At 38.6% G+C, this 17,224-nt stretch overlaps 2 protein-coding genes across 5 annotated transcripts; both read left to right on the forward strand.

The window, feature by feature from the left end:
- Positions 1–33: 33 nt before the first annotated feature.
- GTF2H3 (general transcription factor IIH subunit 3) lies at positions 34–5,813 on the forward strand. Of its 2 annotated transcripts, none has more exons than XM_063351400.1 (13): positions 34–86; positions 302–381; positions 729–838; positions 1,442–1,605; positions 1,861–1,923; positions 2,171–2,200; positions 3,035–3,063; positions 3,149–3,223; positions 3,717–3,770; positions 4,004–4,072; positions 4,197–4,332; positions 4,416–4,452; positions 4,537–5,813. In XM_063351400.1, the coding sequence occupies exons 1-13, from the start codon at positions 77–79 to the stop codon at positions 4,604–4,606; spliced, it is 927 nt and encodes a 308-aa protein (XP_063207470.1). In that variant the 5' UTR covers positions 34–76; the 3' UTR covers positions 4,607–5,813. The 2 variants fall into 2 exon arrangements, with proteins under 2 accessions (XP_063207470.1, XP_063207471.1); XM_063351401.1 differs by having other exon boundaries at positions 732–838.
- Positions 5,814–6,135: 322 nt separating this feature from the next.
- Positions 6,136–16,967, forward strand: TCTN2 (tectonic family member 2). Of its 3 annotated transcripts, none has more exons than XM_063350759.1 (18): positions 6,136–6,302; positions 7,128–7,241; positions 7,539–7,612; positions 8,370–8,565; positions 8,814–8,914; positions 9,167–9,363; positions 9,599–9,722; positions 10,373–10,508; positions 11,150–11,215; positions 12,053–12,181; positions 12,445–12,522; positions 12,854–12,934; positions 13,240–13,351; positions 13,733–13,836; positions 14,237–14,393; positions 15,186–15,311; positions 15,819–15,907; positions 16,715–16,967. In XM_063350759.1, exons 1-18 carry the CDS (start codon positions 6,227–6,229, stop codon positions 16,828–16,830), a joined length of 2,076 nt encoding a protein of 691 aa, XP_063206829.1. In that variant the 5' UTR covers positions 6,136–6,226; the 3' UTR covers positions 16,831–16,967. The 3 variants fall into 3 exon arrangements, with proteins under 3 accessions (XP_063206829.1, XP_063206830.1, XP_063206831.1); XM_063350760.1 differs by having other exon boundaries at positions 6,143–6,250; XM_063350761.1 differs by lacking the exons at positions 6,136–6,302; positions 7,128–7,241; positions 7,539–7,612 and adding an exon at positions 7,642–7,940.
- The last annotated feature ends 257 nt before the right edge of the window (positions 16,968–17,224 follow it).

Here is a 17,224-nt window from a genome sequence, read left to right on the forward strand (position 1 = left end):
ACGCGTTTGGATGACGTAAGCCGTGCCGTGGCGTCATTTCCAAGCGCCGGGAGCGGCCGGTACCTGCGGCTGGGCAATGAGCGCGGGTGAGGCGGCGCGGCAGGGAGCAGCCGGCGGGGCTCGGCGCCCTCGGCCTTGCGGCGGCTGGTTCCCCGTGTCCCCGCCGCGGGCTGGGATCCGCCCGGCTCCGCTGAGCTGCCAGCGGTCCTGGGAGAGCCCCTCCGCGCGGGGGCCTTCAGCCGGTGGCGCTCGGCCCTCGCAGGGAGCCTGGAGTGACCCCGCCGTGTTGTGGCTTTTTCAGATGACGAGCTGAGCCTGCTGGTCATCGTCATCGACACCAACCCGATCTGGTGGGGAAAGAAAGCGCAAGGAGAAGCTGAGGTACCTCCTCTGGGTGTTGGTGCTTCTGATAGTGATTTCTGAATGAAAAAACTTATTATTTAAAAAAAAAATAAATCTTAATAATTAGGCAACAGGTGGGACTGGTCTTTGATTTCTGAGCTATGCCAATATTGTCTGCTAAAACGGATATAATGGATTTTAGAATACTCTTTTAAATATAGCGACCCAGCATTGTGTATTTTTCAAAGCTCTTTTCCTAATGCTTCCCATTAAGAAAGGAAGCTCTTCTGGTGCATTAAAACTCAAGTTCTTTAGTTACTTGAGAGATTTCTTCTAAGTTACTTAACTGTAAATGTTATTGTGCTCTACTTTCTTCTTTTTTTCAGCAGTTCACCCTATCAAAATGCATCGATGCAGTGATGGTACTGGGAAATTCACACTTATTTATGAATCGTACCAACAGGCTCGCTGTAATAGCGAGTCACACACAAGAAAGGTATAGTTGCATCTTAACAGTGTAAAGGTTTAAAGTACGCTTCCCTATATCTGTGTCCTGATCTTCATGTTAGAATGAAGTATATAATTGAAACCAGGTTTAAAACGCATAATGTATCATTGTCTTAAGAACAGAAATTAACTAAAACTATGTAGGAAAGAAGTAATTGATTTAGTGCCTTACACAAATCAGCAAAAAGGTTTGTAAGACAGAAGGAAGATTTAAATAGACTTTCACTTAAAAATATATGGGGAGAGGGAGAGAGGGGATGGTAGAGACGCAGTGAGCAGGACGATGCAAGTAGCAGAAGTTTCCTGTTTAGTGGATATTCCCCAGATATTCGTGAATCTCGGGATCTACCCCGAAGTGCAGGCATGGTATCTATTTGCCATGTGCCTTGAAAGAGGGGAGGTGAATTTGGGTTTTCCTCCATTTTGGGTTTGAAGATTACCTGCCTTATATGGTCTCTTTAATGTCTAAAGCATTAAAATTATTTGAAATTAAACTTCTGAGTATTGCTGTCTACAGCTGATTAGTTCATGGTGTTTTTTTCTTACAAGGTTAAAGGCAAAACATGAATACTATGTTTTTTTCCTGTTTCAGCCGTTTCTTGTACCCTGGGAAGCGTTGGGCTTTTGCAGACCTCTTTGGAGATGGCGGTAGCTCCATGGAATCTAATTGCTCTGGCAGCAAGGATGGAAAATATGAATTGTTAACAGCAATAAATGATGCAATTGCAGAAGAGATTAAAGACCTCATGACAAAAAGTAAGGAAAACAAAATTCTAGGCTTAATACACAGAATTGCAGAACGCTTGGACTCTCAAGGAGTTGTAGGAATTTCCTTTATTTTGATCATGCGAATTCTAATGTTTGAAATAGATTAGTTTATTATGCTTGACACTCCAGCCCTCCGCATTAATACCATTTGCCAAAGATAAAACTTGTAGTATTTGGTATAGTCAGGTTCAGCAACTGTTTTTATATACAAAAGTAACTTTTGCAACTCTTCTTGTATTGCAGCTGACATGAGGGGCCAGCAAACAGAAACTCTGTTAGCAGGATCACTTGCTAAAGCACTTTGCTGTATCCTTTTCATCATGGAATCTTCAAAGCCTTTATGTAGTTTTAAGATTGTTTCTTCTAATATTAAGTATGCTTCAATATAGGTTTTACTATTCCTGTTCTGTCATAAGACTCAAAACTGAAATGTCTGCCTAATAACTGTGGGTCGTGTATTAAGATGTGTGTTGGCTAAGGTGGTGAATACGTGGTGTGGATAGGAGTTATTGCCAAGAACAGAATGTAGATTCCTTAATGTCAGCTAACGTAGATATCAACAGGATGAGCAAAGAGGTAAAAGGTAACACCTCTTCTTATGTTCTGAGTAGTTACTTAAGTGTTTGAATCAAATAACATTTAAATACCTAAGTACACACAAACAAATATACATATGTTTTGACACACCTCCATTTCCCAAATTGGCAGTAATAGGTACAGGTTTATCCCGATCATTAAAAATTGCCCAGTTTAAACTAGGTCTTGGTGACAATTAGAAATAAAGGACCTGATCATTGGTTCATATTCTTGTTCTGATTTTCTATTGCATGCAAGTGAAATGAGTAAAACTGAAACTGGAATCTCTTCAGAGTAACTGGAGCTTGAGAGGAACTTGTTTGAAGTCACAAAATGTACAAATCCTCTTCCAAATGGATGACCTGCAGAGCTGTGATGATAGTTGAATTCCTTACTCAGTTTTGGTTTTCCTCTTCTATAATCACAAAAAGTGCTATTTGTGCAAATAGTTTTGCAAGGAGCAGATTAGACTACAATCAGCTATGCATTTCAGATCACTTTAATCAGTGAGAAATACCATAGAAGTTGTGATACGTGTTTCAAGCAGTGGGTTGGTAATGAACAACTCTGAACATTTCTTTCTTGATTGACATCTAACTGCTTTTGGACTATAAATGAAACGGGTCTACTTTCATAACAAGTCTAAATCAGTCTATGTATACTTGCCGAATATTTTTGCTGCTCTCTGTGCCACTGGGACTTCAAAATAGTTCATATACGTATTTTAACTGAATGTTAGATATCTAACATCTGAGATGTTAAATGCTACAGAATTACAAGGGCAAACTACAGGTGACAGAAGCAATGTACTCATGTATTTCTTTTTCTTTGCAATATTTAGCCAATCAAGAAATTAAATCAAGGATTTTGGTAAGAACTTTTGTTGTCAGTTTTCTTTTAGTCTTGAAATCTGGTGATATTATGCAAGTTAACAAGTTTGAATTGCTTTATTTAGGTCATAAAAGCTGCAGAAGACTGTGCGTTGCAATATATGAATTTCATGAATGTGATCTTTGCAGCACAGAAACAGGTGAAGCCGGCATTTCATTTTGATAGATATTATCTTTTATTAATGTGCAAAGATAACAAAATGGTTCATTTCTCTTATGATTATGATCTAGTTAAAGACTCCTTGAAGTGAAGTCTGTCGTGGCCAGGGTGAAAGGTGGTAACCAAGTTTAAAAAAAAAAAACATAAAGGGTTTGCTAGATGAATTAAAGATTACTGTGGAAGCACAGATAGTAGCTGTTTGTCCCTCCTTGCAGGTAATGTGTATGAGGTACCTTTGATGATAGTTCTTTTATTACCATGCATTAGAAGGGAGATGCTGGAAATTTGGATTTGTGTTCCTATCATGTGAAAGAGCTTCCCTATGGGTGTGGTGATCCTGCAGCTGTAAAAGCATGTGCATTTATACGTGGAGCGTATTTATAGCAGACACAGACCATGACAGTAACACTGATGAGGCTACAATGGTCCTAGTGGAATCTGTTTTTTCATGTGTTTTGTCTCTTTTCTTGCAGAGTATTTTGATTGATGCCTGTGTCTTGGACTCTGATTCAGGTCTTCTACAACAGGTACAGACTTCCTATTCTTATTTGCTGTTTACGTTTATTTGTAGATACGCGATGCTATATAGTTTGACATGTTCTTAAGTTCTCTTCTTGCCTTTGTTTCAAGAGTGGATGTGGAAATATGTTCAGTGAATCTGACAGTTCCAACATGCAGGCTTTGAGCAGTATGTGGATATTTTAAATACCCTGTTAATCTCGTAAACCATAACAATCTGATCACGCTCTCTGCTTTCCAGGCTTGTGACATTACGGGTGGCATATATTTGAAAGTACCCCACATGCCATCCCTTCTGCAGTATTTATTGGTAAGTCATTTAAAAAACACTTGTGTTTTTCCTGTGTTAGACTTGAAATCTGACTGACTTCATTGAGAAGGTAAAACAGCAGTACCATTCCAATTTGCAAAATATTTTTTCTGTATTCATGTAGTGGGTATTTCTCCCTGATCAAGAGCGGAGATCACAGCTTGTCCTTCCACCTCCTGTTCATGTTGACTACAGAGCTGCATGCTTCTGTCATCGAAATCTCATTGAAATTGGTTATGTGTGCTCTGTGTGCTTGTCAAGTAAGTTTATAAATATTTAAGAGTCTGATTTCTTACGTTCAAATGAATTGTTTTAGTGAAAGCTGATTCTTTTTATTTTCCAGTATTCTGCAACTTCAGTCCTATTTGTAGTACATGCGAGTAAGTGTTTCTTCTTCTTGTTTCAAGGGTGGGGGTGGGAATACGTCCAGTGTATCTGACAGTTCCTTTTTTATGTTGTTTCAGGACTGCTTTCAAAATATCATTGCCACCTGTCATGAAAGCTAAGAAGAAGAAATTAAAGTTAGCTGTGTAACAACATTATGCATATACCTCCTCCAGTAATTCCATGAAATGGAACGTATGTGAGAAATTGATGATGGCACTTTTTATTGGATATGAGAGAGAACTGTATGCAGTGTTACTTCCTCTTTCTTAAGGGATAAATATTTAAATCATGTGTTTTCTACACAGTCCTTTAAGTAACAAATCATTGTATTACCATGTAGCCTGTGCTGTTCTAAATACTAATTCGGAATTCCAGAAGTTACAGCCTGTTAAGAGACAGATGCTGTGAAGTAAAAGTTATTCTGGCCGTGGCAAAGTTTCACGCTTCCAAGTTATTTTCAAAGACAAGAAAGCTATGATTATTTTTTTTAATGTTAGTGTAAAGGTAAGAATGATAACTTCTGGTGTGTAGGATCAGAACCTTAGCACTATGTTATTCAGGGACTTCAGCTGCTTGCTAGCTATTGCTAGCAATTTCTGGACTGAATTTGAATATCAATTTCAAAAAAGAAAAAAGCCAACATTGCTAAGATGGCTTAGAACCCACTTTTTTTTTTTTTTTTTAAGGTGCTAATTCCCCTACATGTGCACTCATCTGTATTCATATGCCTTTGTACTGTCTTTGTGGTATTTCTTTCTCAATTGGGTATCACTTAATTTGTGAATAAAAAGGTCTCCCTTTGTTTAAAGTAACTTCAATAAATGCAAACTAGCTGCTTAGTCTTTCAGGTTGCATTTTGAAACTGGAAAACAAAAAAATATAAAAATATTCTATGTAATGTGGCAGCAGGAACACTTTTTTTTTTTTAATGTGGTTTTATGTCTGACATTTGGCAAGAAGGAATGCTTTTGGATTGGTGTTTTTTATGTCAGAACAGGAGGATATGCTGTGTACTTCTGAACGTGGCTTTAGTTTAAACAAACAACAAAAAAAAGATCTTCCACAGGTTACTGTATAATTTGGTGGCTCTACCTCTTGCTGGTAACTGATGTTCTCCTGTAAAGAATACAGAGAGTAATTGTTTCCTGTATAGAAAATGACAAAATTTTTTTTTCCCAAGACGTATACAGGAATTTATGTCATGTCTTGATAATTGCATCAGCTTTTTGTCCATGTAACAGTTGTAATAAGTGCCAGTCTTCTACGGGCTTGGTAATTGCCAAAAGCCATTTTGTTTGAAGGCTGTATTTATAATTTACTTTGTATAAAACGTTTGTAATAAAACTTTTTTCAAATGCGGTTAGATAGTGCTGTAGTAGGTATTTCTGGGGCTGAGCTACATGGCCTTGTTGCAATTTTATTGTGTGAAAGTGGGACAGCACTAGCTGGCTGTGGATGAAGTGCCTGAGGGAGGAGGCGGCCCGTGTGGAGTGAGGGGGAAAGATCAGGGGCAGACAGCTCGGGGTTGCCTTGGTTGACCCCGCTTTCGGCTCTGCGGCCGCTCCCGGGCGGAGGCGGACGTGAGGCGGCCCCGCTGGGCTGTGTGACAGCCTGCTGCTGCCCCCCTGCTGTCCCCGCTTCCCCCGTCAGGGAGCCGCGCCGCCGCCATCGCTTCCCGCCCCTTCCCGTTGCCATGGCGCCGTGCTGGCGCCGCAAGATGGCGGTCGGGCAGCAGCCACCTCCTCGGCGCGGCCCTCCTTAGACGCTATGGAGGCAGCTTTCCTCGGGACGGTACTGCTGCTGCTGGCAGCACCTTGCCCTGGGCAGCGGGTTTGGCACCCCGGTGGGTGGAGGGCGTCAGGGGCCGCAATGAAAGGCGGCCTCCGAGGGGCGAGACTGCTGAGGGAAGGGGGCCAAAAGGGCGGCCGGCGGTGAGGGGAAGGAGGGCTCGGTCTGTGGTGGGACCTTCCCTGACCGGATAACCGTGGGGCCTGCCCGCGTGGGCGTGAGGGGAGGCCCCGAGGGGTGGCGGGGGGGTTGTCCCCTGGGGTTAGGAGGTCGTGGGCCTTCGGTGGCCCAGCCCGAAGGTGGTGGCCGTGGAGGGTCCTGCCAGTGCTTAGCACTGGGGGAAGCTCGGAGAGGGAAACGCAGAGCTGCTTCTGTTGGACCTTTCAGCGTTGGTGAAGCCTGTAAAGGAAATTCTAGTGAAACTCCCAACTTGGAGCCCTAAACTTGAAACTACGTCCACATGCTGAGGGCAGTAGTCTGCAATTAGGGATCACAGGTAGTGCTACACCCCTGATACCACCAAAAAGTGTGACCTGAAGTCAGCAAGAAATGTTAAATATGTTATTGCCTGACTTGGGTAGTATCTGCATGGGCCAGTAAGTGCTGCAGTCTCCTGCCTTAATGTTATACTGCTGGGTGTTCACTGTGCATCTTGACAAATGCAAACTTGAAGTATAGAAAGCTACGGTGAAACCACTGCTGTAGCACTTTGCGGGAATGTAAATACAGTCCTAGGCATCGTGAAATATTTTTGTGCTATTTGTGACAATTTAAAGTATAGGAAGGTAAGAATCTATCCCAAGCCGAAGACCTAAGTATTGTCTTACAGATGTCAACTTATTCTGTGTGTTAAGACTTGTTTCTTTCTTTTTTTTTTTAGTCTTTCAGCCATCATTTATCCATATGTCAGGGCCCAGAGTAAATTCATTTTTTCTTGGAAATTCTTCAGGAGTTAATTTTTCTATAATTTTAAGTTCTGTAGATGAAGCGACAGGTAAGAACACTTCATTTTTTCATTTCTTTTCCAAATAGCATGCAAATAAATGCGATTGAATTCTGAATGTTTTTTCTGCCATTAAAATTGATGGAGAAACAGCAATGAACTTCATTTAGTGCTTTAATTGTTACTGAAATAGGAACTCCAAAAGACTTCTGCTGATTAAGCCTCCTTGTCAGCTGGGCCTGAGGGTATGCCTACTTGAAGGCACAAAAGGAGTTTAAATGTACTTCTAATTTTCTAGTCTTTTCTCAATGACAGTGTAATGCTTTTTTAATCTTTATTTTGATATAGGAAAATTGCAACTTGCAAATTGCAGCGGAATTAAAAGAGCTGGTGATTGGAATTTGAATGTAACACCTGGTATGGTATGTAAAATACTGATTCTTCAAAATGACAAGGACTGAACTGTCATATATTAGGGGCTAATGAAATACTATCAAAATGTTAATGTATTAACAACCTAGTTTGAATGTCTTGCCCTTGCCTTTTTTCCTTGACATATCCCTTTGTGTGGATGTCCTTGCTGGAGTTTGCTGAGGTGCAGCTTTGACACTGGTTCCTTCTTGTTCTCATCCTCTCCAGAATTGCCTGTACTTCCTGGCTGGCTGTAGCATTTGAGAGCGTTTCAGATCTGCTGGAAGGAGCCAATAGAAATAAAAAAGTGGTGCTTATATACAGCATGAGCTCTAAAATGTCTGTATTTATTAGCCTTGCCTTCAGTGTTATGGTATACATAATTCCTTAGGGGTTTTATCAACTCTGCAGTCATTCCAGTTTTCAACTGAAGTTAGGTGTAAAAACTGAAATTCACTTTTTGGTAGTTGTTCTTGTCTTTAGAAATGTGCATGGGATTTCTGAGGTAACTTAATCTGTGTGCATGCCTTAAAAAGTTCTGTGTACAGTTCATATCCTTGCTGTATTTGCATATCTTGGTAGCAGACCCTTTGTCATTGCACTCTCAACAAATGTCTGATTTTATATAGGAAGAATATAATTATATTGTAGCACTGACAAAACACAGTAGTACTGAAGCTTCTCTTTCAGAAGCTGTTGAGTGGTATAAATAAGAGTAATTTAATACAAGCTGTCAAAACTGACAAATTTTATTTTGCATTTTTTCAGACTGCTTCCAAAGTGACTATAAGCTTGACTAGAAACCTGCAATTGTGTTTGCCCAACGCTACTGACTGCTGTACAACACCTCTCTGTGTGGTTGAAATGCTTCAGGTTTTAGCTTGCCGTGATTCAGTGATGTTGGCCCATCTCCTGATTCAAGCTGAAATATATGCCAACTCTTCCTTTCCAGGAAATGTGTCAGGTAAGTGTTTAGTTATACTAAAGAAGAAAAGGCATTTTGGCTGGTCTTTTCCTCCATATATGAAAAAAATAAAAAATGGGATTTGGGCAGCAAGAGATACTGAATAATCATTAATGAAATTTAAAAAAAGGTTTGTACACAGTCAGAATAAACTGCAGTGTGCATTGTGTATTTACTTGGATTCCAGATTCAGATCTATTTAATCTGATTTTCTCTTCTTTTTTTTTTTTTTTAACATTCTTTTACAGAAAATGCAACTATCATCCCAAACCAGGTGTTTCACCCATTGGGCTCTTGTCCTTGTGACTTGACAGCTGGAGCTTGTGATGTTCGTTGTTGCTGTGATCTGGTACTTATTTCATATTAAACTTTGATTAAGTGTTTTCAAAATTTCTAGGTTCATTCTGTTGTCTGGGGCGAGAGAGGTACTGAATGCTTCAGACTAGATGGGGCTAGAGGGCTTGTTTGGATTTTCCAGTATTTCTAATAGTAAATATGACCACACTCTAAAAAATTGGTTTGTTTTACCTGCAAGTATGACTGTAATGCCTATGGTAATGCAATTACTGTGCTAAAAAGTGACCATTATTTTCCCTTTCAGGAATGTACCCCAGACTTGAAGCAGTTATTCAATGAATCATGTTTCAACGGAGTGTTTGGTGGGGATGTAAATCCACCTTTTGATCAGCTGTGCTCTTCTCAGTCAATGGAATATATCCCTGATTGGTTTCCCTTCCTTTGTGTACAGTCTTCTCTTAACAATACACCATTTCTTGGCTACTTTTATCACGGCTCTACGTAAGTCTTAAGAAAATCTATTTTCTCAACGTACACATTAGGCATGCTACCAAAAATGTAACCTGTTTCTATTACGAAAGTTATTTTGAAATTGGAATTTTAGGGTACAAACTTTAAGTGCAAATGGAGAAATGTCATTGGTACTATATGAGAACACAGGACATGAAAGCAAATGTATAATTATTTGTGTGAAGTAGAGAGCAAAGAATTGTTTAATTTTTTAACTTTTTTTCAGTTCTACACCTAGAGTTCCTCCATTTAAGATCCCTTTACAAACTTCTCCTGGGAGACTTTTCACCGGTTACAGACAAGGAGATCCAATTATGACAGAAGAAGATGAGTATTTTACCATTCCCCAGGTAATCACTTCTTGTTTAGGAGCTTTTGGTTCCTCTTGGTTTGTTTGATATTCTTTATATATGAAACTCCTTATCGCTTTGTGACCATTTCTGCAACTTGCTGTTGTGAAGTGGTAGAATATGTTTTTCACAAAAAAACCCCAAACCAACCACGAAATCATTATTAAAAGTAAATGTTATCCTTCCTGATCTTCTTGCCCATCCCCCCAAATGATAATATTTTAATTATTTCAAGAGGTGAAATCAAGCTTGGCATCCCAATTAGTAGTTTATGTCTTATCATATTTCTGTATTTTTTGGTTTGCCTGCTGCGTTACTGAGCACTATCATTTTTCCTTTTGAATATTAGTCATCTGGTTGTACTTTATTCAAATTCCTTTTGCATTTTAGAGAGACTTGTTGGTTTTAATTATTTTGACAAACAAGGATGAAGCCATACTGTATACTGAAACTATTTTGAAAGCTGTGCTTTTTAAATTTTAACCTCTCTCACTACAGATTGAAGTATTTTGATAACATCAGATTACTTGTTTGTCAAAGTGTCATATGGCTGCAGTACATACTTGGAGCATTTCATTAACAGTCTTAAAATGAAAAGCAAGGAGCTAGAAGAGGGTCCAACATACTTATTTCTGTTGAACTACCTGCAGCAATCCATGGCTGGGCAGTGTGTTGGAAATGCCCCCGTAGCGTATCTCCAGAACTTTGATGTCAAATGCCTTACCAATCTAGCATCTTACAAGGAAGGACTGCCCCATGACGTGAGAGTAAACAGTGGTACTGGAGGTATGCTGCGTAAACCCTAGCAGAAATGTGGTTTATGTTTCTCAGAGCTGCTAGAACAGAACATACAAGAGTGCTGTTGACATAGTAGCTATGTGTAATATCTTCGTTATCTAGTGGCTGTAGTTCAGCATTTGGGGGTGTTCTATTCCTGTTTCTAATATCCTTCCAGCAAGTCTCCCACTATTTCCCAAGATTTAGGATATAAAAAATAGTGGGATTGACTTGTATTTCACATTTATCTGTTTCTGGTAACTTGTACTGGTTATGGCTACGCATAGAGACAGAACAGCATCTCTCCCACTTTCTATTTTCAGGCTCTTGCAGAGCCCTTTTTCTGTCAAGAGGGTGCAGTATCATCATTTTAGAATTAGTAAGAAATGGTTACTTTCTGCATTGCAAAAGCGTATACTTACGAAGTGTCCTTCTGGAGTTTGAGATAATATGATTGCCTGCATGAAGAAACTAGCTATGCTCTCAATATACATAATCTGCTTGTTTCTTTATCAAAATTAATTTTCTAAATAATTTTCTACTTCATTTTCATAACAACAAGGATTGCATCTTAGATGTGAAAACAGTATGCCTGTCTCTCTTATTAGTCAGAATTACTGCTGTCTTTTGTTTTTTTTTTTTATTCTCAGACTTCATCCAACAAAATGTCATCTACAGGGCCATCACTGACATGGGCAAATTCATCACTGAAAGTGGTACGTCTCTTCCATTTAATAAATAGGTTTCTTACCTAACCTGGACTATATAAGAAATGGGTGATTTTCATGCTTAAAATGCTTGCTGTGATTCTTAGGAGGGATCTTGTATATTATCTAATGCCCCAAAGGTAAACTGTTTGGCTTACTGCAAAGCAGAAAGCATTTAATTTACTGGATCTTCGTTAAAAGTTGGTCAAGAAATCAAGTCCCTTAGCTTACATTAACAGTAATTTTTGAGAAGAGAAAATAGTAGTAATAAAAATAAGCAAAGATAGAAAGAACGCTTTAAAAAATCTCCAGGATGAACATGTAAGTGGGATGGGTAGACTGTAAGCTGATGTATATGTCTCTGTTTTGAAAGCTCTCGTGCCTTTTCAAGAGGCTTTTTCATCCAATGAAGCAGTTATTTTTTATAGAACGGTTCCCAGTCAGTGGGAGGGTAATGCAGCACAAATGGAACTACTGGGATTCAAACTAATGTGGTTTTCTGGGCAGTGATGGCTCCCTGGGAAGGATGTGATGAAAGCAGAGGGAGTCCTGAGTCCAGAGAAGTGCATCAGCTGGTGATGTAAAGTCCAATGCTGGGTTCTGCAGGAGAGATTTATCTACAAAAGGACCTGGAACCGCTGATGTTAAAATATTGATAATCTGTGGGATTGTACTGTCACCCTGTCCTAATAAGATGGGACTTAAACAGTAAAATAAATGCTCAAAAAGATGAATAATTTCCAGAATTTTGCCAGGGTTTTTTAATGGGTACTTTTTCAGCTACAGTAATATAGCATTCTAATTAGCAGTGCTTTTCGTTATGGTTTTTTTTTTTTCTCCTGCCAGAAAGCCTTCATGCTGCTGAGGTTCTATGTCAAAATGTAACTTTTGCAGAGGACTATACATTCATTTGGAAAGACAAGAAAATAGAGCAAATAAATGTCACAGTCTTCCTCGGAAGTTTATGTGATGGAGGTATCATGAAATTTCTTTTACAATTTTTGATTTACTTTTTTCCCTCCAGCATGGAAATTCTGTGATAGAATCTCTTATTTACTAATACTTCTTAAAAAGAATTTCCCTTGGACTCTGGAAAGAAAATGCATGGGACTGATTTCCATTAATTTGTATTATTTTGAATCTTCTGTTACTAATGAAGGATGGAAATTTGTATCCTACGTAGAGCACACTTTTTGCTAATTATTTAAAAATAAAGTAATATTTTTTTCTTTTCTCAGAAATACTGGCACAGAGATTCACAGTCAAATTTCAAAGCTTAAAGAGTATTAATGCAACAGTACTGTTTGGGAATCCAGGTATTATTACTTTATTTTGCTTCTTAAAAGTGAAAATAAAAAAGATTTGGTACTGTACAGATCATTATCGGTGACTATGTTTTATGTCTCTTTCATACATCTTTATGTTGCTAGCCCCCTCCTTCCTGGCTTAATGCACTGGCAATTGTAATAGCGGTGATTAGTTCTTAGGCTTTTGTTGTATAGATATTGATTATTTAAAGTGACTGTATTCCTCCTGTAATGGAAATGTCTGTCTGCTTACTTCAAGATTGATGCCATTTATTATTCAAACAATGCTAATGGTTAAACATTCTTATGCAGTGTTTGTGATTTACCCTTTTATGTTTAGGTTATCAAGTTGGAAAACCAGTGAAAGCTGCAAATATGAATGCTTCTGATACTTTTGGAAGCCTAAACATTTGGCAGCCAGGTACTGGCTTGTGAGGTTGCAACTTCAACTGTAGTTAATGTTTTGGGTTTTTTTTAAATATATTTTAGTCAAGAATCTCTTCCAAATTTTGCTTTTCTAGACTATTCCCTAGCCTTTATTAAACTTCAGTGAGTAAGCCTTTAATGCTTTCTTGGAAAACTTAAGTTGAATGGACTTGTATCTATATTGGAATTATGCCACTTGGTGGTTTGCATTCTAATGTTTGATATTTTTGCACAAAATTGAAAGCTAGAGATCAAAAGGTTTCTATAAGAAAGCTCAAGTAAGATGTTTTCATTTCACAGCTGGCAGAGGTTTATGTACATTGGCAACTTCTACACCAGTTTTATTCGGACTAGATTCATTCTCTGGGTGCATTCTAGAAGTTGGTATTGATGAAGATTGCAGCCTTTTAAGGTGAGCTACGTAGGTTGAATTTTTTCTTGTTGCTTATTACATGATTATTTGCAAGCGTCTGCTATCAGTGCTCTTACGTTCTTTTTAAATGGTCATGTATGCATTTCAGCTTTCTGCGGCTCATAGTCTCACATTTTTAAAAAAAGGAAATTATAATAATAGTTTCACTCAGATCTCTCTGTATTCCAATGAGGTTTATGTTGGAGTGGAATGCTTTGCCATTTCTTCCATTCAACAGATAATTCAATAGTTCAAGTTTGTTTTTGTTGAGTTATAACATCTTTCAAAGGAAACTGACCTTATGATATAGTAATAACGCAACCCAGAGTGGCAGACAGTACAGATTTACTTTTTGTGTAATCTGGCATTTTTATTTTGCAGAGGAAATGTAATTGAGAAATTGAATTCATTAATACAAGCTACTCATGTTGGAAAGAGGGACAATTCAAGTTACAGTGATCTAAATGACTGGGTGGAAATTATACGTAAGTGAGATTTGTGTTATTGTTTATAGTCTAAATATGCCTGTATGATGAAAAGAGCCTCTCAAAATAAAACCAAACTGTAATTACAAATCCCTAGAGATACTGATCTGTGTGTCTGGATCCATCCATCCATCTATCCATATATGTGTGCACACATGCATGTAACTCAATATGTATACAGAAACTGCACTAACATGTATTTTCCTGTCAGCTAGTACACATATGGCTTGGTATTTTAGTTCTCTGTTGATGAAGTACTCCTTGTTTTTATGTGTGTTTTTTGCTGTGTTCCTGTGTGAAAGTTACTGATATTGCATGGGACTATGACAATAATAGAATTATGGAAAATATAATGTTCTCCATCTTATTTTCATTTAAATAACTCTGTTCTCCTCTGTAGGTCTTGATCCCTTTAATTCTGATACCAATGTGAGCAGTGGAAACTTAAAAGGCATTTGTCCAGATATTCCTGCAAATCTGAATATTCGCATAATCTTTGCTGATGTGGGTGCACTACAGGGGATTCCCCAGCAAGAGATTCTTGCTGTGCAGATCAGGTAGAGAGAGTTGTGTCTCTGGCTATCTGACAAATAAATGTTTCGTTTTGAGACTTGCTTACCTAAAATATCCAGATTAAATTTTACAAACAAAAATGTTATTTCTTTATTTCTAATTTTGTACATGCCTTTTGTTTGTGTTTGCAGCCCAAATTCCTTTGATCACAACCAGGTTTGCCTTTCTCCCTCTGAAATGAAAATAATAATTTAAAAAATAGTAATGGTTAACAGTAGATTATCTTTCTACTTCACTGAAATATTAAATAAAATCTATGAAGCTGCCAGTAGTAGGCATATGAAGGGCATTCCATCAGAAGAACATTTTAATTTCTTGTCACATGATGGAAGTGGCAACATTATCTTGTGTTCCAGCTCACCTCAATGTAGAGCTCTTCTTGAGAGCGGTGGTAAATCATAGAATCATTGAGGTTGGAAAAGATCCTTGGGATCATCAAGTCCAACCATCAACCCCACTCTACAAAGTTCTCCCCTACACCATATCCCCCAACACCAAATCTAAACGAATGGTTTGTTCTTTCCTGAAAGAGGGAATTTTCACACTGCAGACATTTTCTCCTCTGCCCCCCCAAGTCAATCCCAATCAAATACATGGGATTCTGTTCCATTTTGCCTCATTTCCAGACTTTGCAAGTTCTCTCCCTGCATGGTGTTGAAAATGCAGAAATCATGAACCGCCTCCTAAATACTGTGTATTTTGTCCTTTCATCGTTCTGTTTAGGCTCTAAATATCCATTTACAGCCCTCAAGTAATAGTTATGCGTATTCTTACAGTTACTCAACGGTCATATGGCAATTCCAGTGCGGGCTTATCTGTGAAAACAGCACCAGCTTTCTTCCCGTGACTGCTTCTGTGCAGTTTATCAAAGTGCCAGCGCAGCCGCCCATTCCAATGACAAGGTAACTTAAAAACGTGGATACTTCACATTATGTTAAGCAGTTGTGAATAGCATTGATCAAAAGGTTACTTTGGTTTGGTGGAGTACAGAGCAATAAGGCCTGGTTCAAAGGTTTATTGAGTAACAATTCTGTTAGTGACAATCTTCCTCAGGAGCATGAAGAACATGAAGGGCTGTAAATTACCCTGCGAAGTTGTCATTTGGCTTTAGCGGACAAGTGTTTGTGTTGTTTACATGAGTGGATAAGGGATGCTGAGTGAGGCTCCCAAACATTGTCTGAAAATGTTCATCACAAAAAGGCGCATCTGACTAAAAATTACAGAAATGGAGTAGAGGGGAGGCTCCTGTTTTTATTAAAGAAAAAAAGTCATAAGAAAATAATGAGAAGTTTGTGGCTTAGTTTTGTTTTTTCCTGTAATCTTGGACACCTTTGCACTCTGTTTTTTGCACTTATGCTGGTGTTCCGGTACTGTAGTTAATAAATCTGTTGTTTTTCTTTTTTCTTCAGATTTCAGATGAATTATACAGAATTTGACTGCAATCGAAATGCTGTGTGCTGGCCACAACTTTTTTATCCATTGACACGTTTTTACACAGGTAAAAATAATCAGCAGTGTGGAATGCTGTGAACTGTTCTTTGAAACATAATTAGATGTGTGGAATTTAGTCTGAAAGAATGCTTTGTAGAAGGGAACTAAAATTTCTTTTTTAGAAAGCGTGGTCCAAAAAGTCTGTTTAATTTTTTCCTTGATAATGCATTAATTTTTTAGCACGACTAGAGGAAAAATAATTACTAGGTGTACTTTGTGGATAAGGTTGAAATTTCGTGAATATCTGTTTGGCAGAGGTTCTTTTTCACTCCCATGTAGAGTTTGGAGGGAGAATATATCACATTATGATACCATTCTGTTTCCATTTCCTACTGTAATTGTAGCATTGTCAGTGTGTGTCATTGCCCTCAAGGGGTGGAGGAAGACTTTATTTCTCACTTTGCCAGTATGTGGTTTTTCAGTCAGCTCACACGAGTTCCAGTAAAAATTTGCCATATTGGTAAGATGGTTAATTTTTAAGTTTCCTCTGTGTAGAACTGTGGTGCGTTATGTTTCGTGGGAGGCTCTGTAGATCAAATGTCTGGCATTTCAAAGGGCATCGAGGCACTTGCACTCTGTTCCCAGAGCTGCACGGACAGAGGCAGTGGCCCGTTTATTACCTGCACAACTCCAGGGACTAAAGTTATACAAACTATGAAGCTTTATAAGTGTGATGCATCTTAATTCCTTGCTTTGTACTCCATTATTTTATTCAGGTTATGCATATACTTTGATCTGTATCCTTTGGGTTGTTGTCTAAACTAAAATTTTGCTCTAATATGCTTACACTTTTTTTCCTTTTTTTTTTCTGCAGGAGAACCATATTCCCAGTGTCTCGCGAAAGGCCTGTTATTGGCATTTCTTGTTTTACTTGCAGCGATTATGAGCAACCCTTGGTTTTCTAAATTATGGGATAGTTCCTTGGTTTAAAAACATTGATGTAAAAAGAACCATTTTTGTTAGTATTTTAAGTACTTTTGGGTAAAATGTATGGATAAATATTCCTGGATTTTGTAGACAATTTATATAAACTTTTAAAGATGCATAAAATGAATACTCTTACGATACACAGGAAATGGTTGTGTTATCAAAAAAAGGAACAGAATTATTTTTAATTGCTCGGCTCTGTGTTTGGGGGAGCAGGAGCGCAGAGCTGACGCCTGCAGGGTGGGCTCTGCATGACCCGCTGCAGGAGGCGAGGCCAGCCCTGCGGCTGCAGAGGGGTCGGGTTGTCATCCTCATGGACACACTGTTGTCATCCTTATGGACAGACCGTTGTCATCCTCAGGGATGGACCGCTGTTGTCCTGTCAGGTGTGTTCTCC

This window comes from Chroicocephalus ridibundus, chromosome 13 (assembly GCF_963924245.1).
Source record: "Chroicocephalus ridibundus chromosome 13, bChrRid1.1, whole genome shotgun sequence".
Classification (NCBI taxonomy): domain Eukaryota; kingdom Metazoa; phylum Chordata; class Aves; order Charadriiformes; family Laridae; genus Chroicocephalus; species Chroicocephalus ridibundus.

Excerpts from the sequence above, each read along its gene's own strand:
- GTF2H3 (XM_063351400.1), top strand. Across the intron at positions 382-728 it reads AAGCGCAAGGAGAAGCTGAG|CAGTTCACCCTATCAAAATG; the intron begins GTACCTCCTCTG and ends TCTTTTTTTCAG. Across the intron at positions 1,924-2,170 it reads ACTTGCTAAAGCACTTTGCT|ATATCAACAGGATGAGCAAA; the intron begins GTATCCTTTTCA and ends CAGCTAACGTAG.
- TCTN2 (XM_063350759.1), top strand. The coding sequence starts at position 6,227 with ATGGAGGCAGCTTTCCTCGGGACGGTACTGCTGCTGCTGGCAGCACCT. Across the intron at positions 9,723-10,372 it reads AGTATTTTACCATTCCCCAG|CAATCCATGGCTGGGCAGTG; the intron begins GTAATCACTTCT and ends AACTACCTGCAG. Across the intron at positions 11,216-12,052 it reads CAAATTCATCACTGAAAGTG|AAAGCCTTCATGCTGCTGAG; the intron begins GTACGTCTCTTC and ends TTCTCCTGCCAG.